Consider the following 9,210-nt stretch of genomic DNA (forward strand, 5'->3'; position numbering starts at 1 on the left):
GTAGTATAAGTTTATACGGGGTGGCCGATGGCCATTATTCAAGATGTCATATACTATTGAGTATCATCAAAACTCTTAAATCATTTGTCATAAATGTCTGATAAGCATCATACATACTATGCATTGTAGGTAGTATAGATGGTAAGTAATAAGTATATACGTTGGACTTGGCTTGCCTGGCCTTCGTCCAACAATCCCCCTTCAGAACCCTGCCCACGATTTGTATTGTGAGATATTGACGTCCAGAAAGCAAGCTCATGTAATCTTTAGTAGTAACTCTCGTCCTAATTAAGACTACCTTGCCAACCCATAAGCACCATGAGTACACATTGCGTTCAAAGGAACAAGGCGGGCATGATTTGCATAAAAATATTGAGCCCATGAGTGGAACGATGAAACTTAACAAGGGTCTAATTTGTGTTTTCAAAGCTCCATTCTTTTTGTTTTTGTTTAATAGTCACATGTGGGGGCTCTTGTTTGATTTTATTCATTTTACTTGTGGAAATAATTGGAGTGATGAATACTGTAGTCTATACTGATGTGTTGTATTTTTTTTGTGGTTTGACATGCTTATTGCATCCGAAGGGAAGATGACCAGGGTCCGACGTCATCTGGTGTTGGGAAGGGACGTCAAAGCTCCAGAGAATGCGTGTGAAGAAAGACACATTGATTATCAAAAGTTTAATGTTTATTCAATCAGTAAACCATGAAGAAATTACACTACTAACATCTTAACAACATTGATTACTACCTTTAATTTTTATTGTTCATGACATGATATGGGATACATAATCAATCAGCACAACGGCAACTTTAACATATATAGGTTTTAGATTTGCTTCTTCTCCGATGAATTCTTCCTAGTGCCATCTATAGTCCTGCCATATGAGATCACTGTTAGAATGTCAATGGAGGAGGGGTTGACCCCTGCAGTTTTGAGGCAAGGAGAACTAACATGACCTTGCAAATGCATAGGGAAAGATCCCGGAGAAGATTGAGCCTTTTGCTTTAACAAGCAGCACATAAATTCCATAACAAGGGAGGTGAACCAAACCCAAGGCTAAATACCTACAGGAAGAAAGCCTCCGCTGGGTAAATCTCTCCGTTTAGAAAGTCAAAAAAGTGTACAACAATGCATGTTAAATAACCATAAGTAGGCATATACTACTTGAGAGCTGCATAAGAAGCAAGGAAATTACCATAGAGGTGCCGATGGAGTTGAAAGCTCAAGGAAAGGATATGGCCACCTACAAGAGTTGGGAAATCAATTAACTAGCCCTAGGGGAGAAGAAGAAGAAGAAAGAAACTGTGCTTATAACCTATAGGCTATAGGTAGATCAGGAAATTGAGGAGTAATTACCATGTAAAACCACAGGCATGAAGAATCCATTGAAAGACAACATAGGAAACGCTCCACAGCACAAAATATGCAAGTCCATACCAAGAAAATGGCTGAAACATTGGTTGAAAGATAGTCAAGATACTTGTTCAAGCAAAGGAACCATCCATTGACCAGCTAGAATGATGAGGTTACAATCTTCCATTGATGACATGCTGGTATATTGTTTGGCGATATTGTAAACTTACTTGGCTATTGAGAGCAGAATCAAGCATGAGAAAAATAGCGTTCACACTGTGTATGCTTCCAATCAACTGCCAAACATCATTGACAGAATATCAACAACTAAAATGCAGAATAGAAACTCATAGCAATTAGGGAAGGAACATAAGAGCAGATGAAACCATTGAAAGCAAGTAACAGTGCTAAGAGACTAAAATTGTTTCCAAAAGAGGACTCACAAGGGTGAGCTGAAATTTATCACCTAGGAGAAATGGCAATAGAAGACACCAGAAAACAACATCCGCTAGCATAGAGGCACCTGCACAAGTCTGTTTAAAAAAGTACGAATTATTTTCTGCTATTGTTAAAGAAGCAAACCTAAACACCGTAATTGAAGGTCTCGGATCCTTTTATCTTGTTCACTGTGCAGGAAACTACTGATTCATTACCTTCGGGCAGATAATTAGAGAGGGACTTTGTAAAGCACAGGAAATGGAATTTTGCTCCGATTAGTATGTTTTATGATTGCTGCCGGTCATTTCTCATTTTGTTATTGTACCTCTTACGATTTGGAAAGAGGGAAATTTGGAAAGCAGAAACCGTGCAATTAACCTGATAAACAGCTTGTAAGAGCTGCTCCAAGAAATCTGCTTTCCACTCGGTCACTTCTTGTTGGGTGTAACGGCTTTGAAACTTAGTTGCACCTTTGGTGCTTTCTCCTTTATCTCCAAGAAAAGAGTTCTTTGAGTACCTCCAGCATCCACGAGCAGATACAACGGTCGCAAGCTACCAAGTAATAAAGCATATGAGTCACATAATTACAAGAGCATCTGATTTATAAATGAATGAGCATTTATATAGTAGTATATATATGTCTTCGAAAAAGGAGTTAATTTGACATACGGCAAAGTAAAGCGTGACCAATGCAAAAGTCCACCTGCAACATGATCAGTCACAAGCCAAATATAAATAGGTCAGGTTTCAAGAGTAGGCACTCAGATGACAACACCAAATAAAAGCATGTGAGGAGGCATCTCCAATCAATCCATCATTCATCGAAATAGTTGATGAAATTCAAAAGTTTTGATGAAAAAATGGCAAAACAAGCAATTAACCAAGTTTATGCTCGATCGAATTTGATGAAAGAAGAGAAAGGGGGTAACTTTCAGTACTAATTTGAAGGGAGGAGAGCAGACAGCAGTAGTATAATCAACGAGTATAAGCATATATAAGAGTATGATTATTAGGTTAGTAATATTACTGGGTGTAGAAGTAGAAAGCGAAAGGTCCCCCAAGGACGATGACGACGCGACAGAGAATGAAAGACATGGAAGCGAAGGCAAAGGCTCTGAAGAAGAGAAGCCAAAGGGGATGGAGGTTAGTCCAGCAAGGAAGCCACAGATCAGAACTGGAAGTGGAAGTGATGAGAGGAGGGTGTCGGTGTAGCTCTCTTTTGAGGATTCTGACAGCAACAACTGATGGAAGGATGAGGATGAGCGCGCACACTAGGACTTGCCACTGAACCCAATACTCTAACCCAATACTACTATCAGTACTGCTACTCCCCCCAGGCCCAGGCCCCTCCAGTGGATGTGGATGTGGATTCTGATTCATCATCTCCTCCATTTCTTCGTCTTCTTCCCGTGTGTCCCCCACACCCCACGGAGGCAGGCCGCCCTGGTCTTTGTTATTAGCAGATGGATTGGTCGTTGGAGGGGGTGGGGGGGTTAGTTTGGGGTGGTTCACTTAGATTCCAATTGACTCACCCACACAGCTCGAGAGAGAGAGAGAGAGAGACTGCTGTTCTGTTTTGGAGTATACTTTAATTTCTTTCTTTCTTTCTTTTCCTTTGAGGTGGTTGACAAGTTCAGCTCAGAGTTTACTTGTCCTAATTTTAGTGCCTGTTTGGGCGCTTATTTATTGCATTTTCAACTTTTCTTTTTTGAGTTTTAGCTGGCTTCCTTTCCTTTTATAACTCATTAGGGCCCGTTTCAGAATGAAAAAAAAGCCATTATTTTTTAAAAAGGTAATTTCAAGCTAAAAATTATGAATTTATTAAAATTTAAAAATATGCAATATGGATTTTGTTTGAAAGATCTCATCGAGATCTTTTATACGATGCAAAAAAATTAAAAAATTATTTTTTATTTATATTATTTTTAAATTTGAAAATGTGAAATAAACTGCTTATTTTTTAAGAAGGCTTCTGAATCGGGCTCTAACAGAGAACACATTCTCCAATTTCTGATTCGGAGGACAGAAGTCAAAAAGAGGCCAAGAGTTCCTTTTTGCATTATGCCATTTTTCCATTTTATGGTCAATTACCAAAATACCTTAACACTACTCCTGTATTTACCAGTTTTAACCACACATCTTAACTCTCTCCTCACACCGATCTGCCTCTACCGACACCAGAGAGAGAAGAGGAGAAGCAGATATACACCACGACCACCGTTCCACCTAGCATTGCCTCCACCAATCGGCAATCAACCACCCCAAATCTTGCCATCGAAAATCAGGATCCACCCAAATTCTAGTGACCAAAATTATCAATTGCATGTTGATGATGACTCAACTTTTGTTGTAACCTCTCACTAGGATTCTCTAATGACCCAGTTTTATGAATTGGGGGTTTCTGATTTTGAACAAATTGATTTTTCTTAAACTGAATTTTCTTATGGGGTGGCTTTTGGATTTTAGATGTACAAGATTTTTACCAATGATCTCAAATAGGAAGGCTAGCATTTGAGATGGAAAATGATGAGAGAGAAAGACAGAGAGAGGAGGGGTTCGGCAGTGCTAGAGGAAAGACAGAGAACTAAGGGCAATCCGGTAAAAACAAAACCGTAATTCATTTTGATTATTCATCTACCAAACAGTACTACTATATATCTCCCAAACACTCTTATCATACTCAAAATACATTTTGACCATAATTCAAAATGGCAAAAAACTGAAAATGAAAAGCCAAAAAGTAAGCTCTTAAACGCTCATCTTATTTTGTTCCTAACTACTCCCTCCGTCCCTTTTTTTGTGTTCAGTATTCCATTTTGGGCTGTCCCTTAATAAGTGTCCATTTTGTAAAGTTAGGAGGGTAAAAGTTGGTGTATTGTCTATTTTGTCCCTAAAAGTAGATTTTATTTTGAAAAGTTGGTGAGTAAAAGTGTAATGATGATGGGTAAGTAGGGAAAATGGAGGAAAAAGTTGATGTGAAAGGTGTAATGATGATGTCTTTTTAATAAGTTGGAGTTACGAAGCAGGACACTTAAAAATGGACGGAGGAAGTATTACTTTCTTCAATAATGTTTAAGACCATACGCAAATACATAAACATTTACACATATACTCATAATAGGTATGGACCCTCCACACACCGTAGGTGTGCAATGTGAGTGGGGATCTACCTTTAAATGTTTTTGTGTGGTTATAGCATTGTTGGTTTTTCTTTTAACTTAGTGCTACATTTTCATGTTTTGGGGGGATACATACTCATGATTGTTATTAACGCGAGGCTGCCATTTCTTTACTTGTTCCATGCTTCTATTTTCACCAATATCGCGATAATTTTACTTTATTATCGAGGTTCACTTTTAGGTTAATCTCAACATTCATTCGCTTTATTTTCCCGCAGAATTATTGATAAATGATGAGAGTATTTTTGCATTGCCATATCTGATGTCAAACTTATCATAAGATAGAACATTTCCCAATATCTTGGCAAAATTTTTGTTCACCAATAAATTTATCGTTATGATAAATATATAGTTTTTGAATTTGCTACTAATATGTTCACCGCTTTGTTTGAGTAGGTTTTGGGTTTCTTTGGTCGGATTTTATTGTTGTATCTGAGCTTGTTAGGCCTTTTGGATTGTATTTGATTTTCAATATGTTATTTGGTCACTTTAGGCCCTCAAGTTGTAATGGGCTTAGTCCCTATGACTGTACGGTTCTAACTTTTGATTGGACTCCTTCTCCCTTGTTCTAATAAATTGTTATTTTTGCCGATCAATATATATATATATATATATATACATATAAAATTGATTCTGCGGACAACCAATTAAACATCTAAAAAAACACCATAAATCTCAATCTCATGGTTTCCGATCAAAATTTTATGATCCGAACCATTTATTGTGTGCAGAATATGATTTTAAGAATACTTGCGAAAAATTAGCAAAAAATATGACCGGAAAATACTTGTTTTGAGTAGTTTTTAATTGAACCGTTCATTAAATCTAAGTTAAAAACTACTCAGATCAAGCCCTTCCAGGTCTCCTTCTTCCTCTTCTTTTTGTTGATTTTTTAGCTAAAACTGCTTTAGCTATTAATGCTTCTCTGTTTTGTTTGGTTTTCTTTCTCATACCATAATATACCCCTCAGTTACAAAAACTACCCACCTTCGGACCTACCTGAACATGATCCCAAGTGAGGTGTAAGAAAATATAGCACTATAGGGGCTCTTGGATATCAAAATCATTTGGACTTTGGAGAGGCGATTGAAAAGGGTGAAAGTGTGAAACTATAGTTGAAAAAGATACTAATAGGAGTAATTGAAGTGGGCGGGCATACTTCAATTAAATGAAGTCCCAGTCTAAGACGACTTATCAAACTGGATTAATTGTCCATATGTGTGTGTGTGTGTGTGTGAGAGAGAGAGAGAGAGAGAGAGAGAGAGAGAGAGAGAGAGAGAGAGACTAATGAATCAATTTGTTCCAAATTTATCATGAAATCAACATGTTCCCCAAATACTGATATCCCATATTTACCAGGAAAATCAATCCGACAAAAAAATGTAAAATTCATGGAACTGCAACACGAATTTTAGGTGTCTTAAAAATACAATGAGTAAAAGTTTTATTCAGACACCCCTGAGCTAGAGGTGAAAGGAAGTAATTAATGCAATGCAAAATGAGTATTTTTATTTATCATACATATATCATATATCATTCGCATGCTCTGCTATCATCATGGATCAAAAGGATGGGCCTTTCTTTTTACAGTTAATGGAATACAACATATCTACTCCGTCAAGGCCCAATGAATTTACACCAATTCATATTAAGTACGTAGATCCAGAGCTAGGCAAGCAAAATGGAAGGGACAAAATAATGAACACGTTCAAGATCACAATTAAACCACCCCATAGAAACACATGATCATTAATGCCCAACAAGTATTTTGCAACCTGCAAGCAAGAAACAGGAGATTGGAAAATGGGCCGATGATGTAGTTCTGTAACGTACCTGAGGTTGTGTTCGGTCAATGGTTTCTGGACGGAAAAATTAAAAAAAAAAAGGCGAAGAAAAACAAGGAGGAAAACGACCGAAGAGGCTTCATCCTTTTTATCTAGGAATCTTTGATCTTCCTATTATTTTCTTATATACGGACAAGTCCCTTATTTTCATTTTACTTACACACAAAAAAATAAAAAAGGTCCCTTAAAAATTCAGGATGCCAAAACAACTTCAATGGATGACCGTGCAATGGTTCTAATTAGTGGATGATGGAGTTGATTGGAGCAAAGGTTTTGTGGTTTTGGTGGCAGCTATTTTGGAGGCAGGGGTGTTTTCATGGAGGAGGGGTTCTGTGGTTTTGCTGGCAAGCTATTTCGGAGGCAGGGGTGTTCTCATGGAGGAGGGGTTTCGGTTAATTCAGCGGCGGTTTAGGGTGGCAATATGGTTCTGATTGCAGCACGACGGGAGCGGATGGAGCTGGTGCTGATATAGGGCAGCAATAGGGGCTTGTTCTCCGGGTTCCAGTGGTAGCATCTTGGCGGTCATCAAGGAGGAGCATCGGTGTCATGTTGGGCAGCAACAGGGGCTGGTTCCTGGGTTCCGGCGGTGGTTCGGATGTTTCTTCCCTGCAAGGTAGTGTTTTAGGCATGGGGGTTTTAGTTTTTTGGGTGCAGTTTGGTCTCGGACCAACGTTTGGGTCTCGGGTTGCTGAGATTAAGTAACTTTAATTTTCATTAGCCCTTGTCCTTTTAATCTTTGTAATCTTGCGGAGATTAACAAAAAAAATTCGCCGATCAAAAATGGATGACCGTGCAAAATTCTACTCCAATACAAATGATTAAAAATAATTGCTCTGCTATATAGTTTTACGCATGCAAATTAAGTCATTCACACAGTTGCAGTAGTAACCTGGAATGGAATTAATTAACAGTTACATATGTGGAAATATAGATAGGCTTTGAGACATTGGCAGACAAGATTAATGGCATTACGCAGTGGGGTAAGGTAGAAAAGCATAACATTAACTCCAGATAACAAGGAAAAGGCACATGGGATGTGCTGGGTAACAGGGTTTGACTTCAAATTAATTCAGCAGAATTTTACAGCACACAGGCAGAAAAAAAACAAAAAAACAAAAAAAAAAACCCTCCTAAATAGCAACGTACGCCAATAAAAATAATAATACTTGGCGCCCGAGCTAATAAAGACCGTAATACATCCTTTTACAAGGCCGAGAAATTGCTCTGGTTAACCACCGTGAAACCGCCATCAACAACCAAATTGTGACCACTTATATAAGCCGCCTCATCCGAAGCAAGAAAAAGCGCAGCCTCGGCTATATGCCTAGCCTTCAATACAATGCCCTTCAGATTCGCCAAGGCACAACTATTTGCCTCGACTTCACTTGGTTCCAAATTGTAGGCTTTACAAGAAAGAGGAGTGGCAACACCAAATGGAGATAGACAATTGACTCTAATTCCATAAGCCCCAAGCTCACTGCATGCGGATCGAACAAGCCCCACAATGGCGTGTTTGGATGCTGTGTAGGCGTGTGGACCGGCTCCTCCAAGGCACGCTGCCACACTGGTGGTGCAGATGATCGATCCCCGGATCTTCTTATCCACCATTGCACGAGCCGAGTGCTTGACTGTTGCAGCGACTCCTCGGACGTTGGTGGCCATGGTGTTGTCAAGCCCTTGGATGTCAAGGTCTAGAATGCCAGTTAATGGGCCCATCACTCCAGCATTGCTGAATAAAATATCCAGAGCTCCGTACTTGTCAATTGTGTGTTTCACTGTTTCCTCAACTTGCTTCTCGTCTCTTATATCACAGTGGTAATAAGAAACTTTGTCCGAACCCATCGATGCAACCACTTGACTGCCCGATTCGTCTTGGATGTCGGCGATGACAACAGAAGCTCCATTTTCGACGAATAATCTAGCAGCCTCCTCGCCAATGCCGCTTGCTGCACCAGTGATAAGCGCCACCTTACCCTCCAACCTAAACACGCAGGGCAAAATTTACAGGCATACAGCGATCATGTTTAGCAATCTATTCATACATACATACATATGGAGAGCAAATTAACGAAAATAACTTGCAGCTGGTGTTTTGGAAAAAGAAAAAAACTGAAGTATTAATTGAGATTGAATGAATTACTAAGAAACAAAATAGTAAAGGAGAATTAATGGGGATGCATGATGGATGTGCGGGCAGGTCCTAATTAAAGGAATGAGAAAGAAAGATTAGATGGATTCAGACAGACCTTGGCTTAGACATTGATGAGGCTCCTCTTATTTTTTTGGTAGAATGATGAGGCTCCTCTCTCTCTCTCTCTCTCTCTCTCTCTCTCTCTTGGATGGGGTTGACGGACGCTGCTTAAATCTTGGGAAAAAAAAGCTAGGCGCCCCC

General features: G+C 39.1%; 2 protein-coding genes across 3 annotated transcripts; both read right to left on the minus strand.

The window, feature by feature from the left end:
• Nucleotides 1-670: 670 nt before the first annotated feature.
• LOC131313233 (uncharacterized) lies at nucleotides 671-3,449 on the minus strand. 2 transcript variants are annotated; one of them, XM_058341432.1, is made up of 9 exons: nucleotides 2,823-3,449; nucleotides 2,465-2,498; nucleotides 2,174-2,347; nucleotides 1,801-1,890; nucleotides 1,588-1,653; nucleotides 1,361-1,452; nucleotides 1,200-1,247; nucleotides 961-1,068; nucleotides 671-878 (listed from the first exon to the last, which is right to left on the minus strand). In XM_058341432.1, exons 1-9 carry the CDS (start codon nucleotides 3,185-3,187, stop codon nucleotides 830-832), a joined length of 1,026 nt encoding a protein of 341 aa, XP_058197415.1. In that variant the 5' UTR covers nucleotides 3,188-3,449; the 3' UTR covers nucleotides 671-829. The 2 variants fall into 2 exon arrangements, with proteins under 2 accessions (XP_058197415.1, XP_058197416.1); XM_058341433.1 differs by having other exon boundaries at nucleotides 956-1,068; nucleotides 2,823-3,380.
• A 4,406-nt stretch (nucleotides 3,450-7,855) lies between these two features.
• LOC131315008 (short-chain dehydrogenase reductase 3b-like) lies at nucleotides 7,856-9,210 on the minus strand. The gene is made up of 2 exons (XM_058344045.1): nucleotides 9,065-9,210; nucleotides 7,856-8,799 (listed from the first exon to the last, which is right to left on the minus strand). The coding sequence occupies exons 1-2, from the start codon at nucleotides 9,076-9,078 to the stop codon at nucleotides 8,022-8,024; spliced, it is 792 nt and encodes a 263-aa protein (XP_058200028.1). The 5' UTR covers nucleotides 9,079-9,210; the 3' UTR covers nucleotides 7,856-8,021.

Source organism: Rhododendron vialii, chromosome 13a (genome assembly GCF_030253575.1).
Source record: "Rhododendron vialii isolate Sample 1 chromosome 13a, ASM3025357v1".
In the NCBI taxonomy this organism is placed as follows: domain Eukaryota; kingdom Viridiplantae; phylum Streptophyta; class Magnoliopsida; order Ericales; family Ericaceae; genus Rhododendron; species Rhododendron vialii.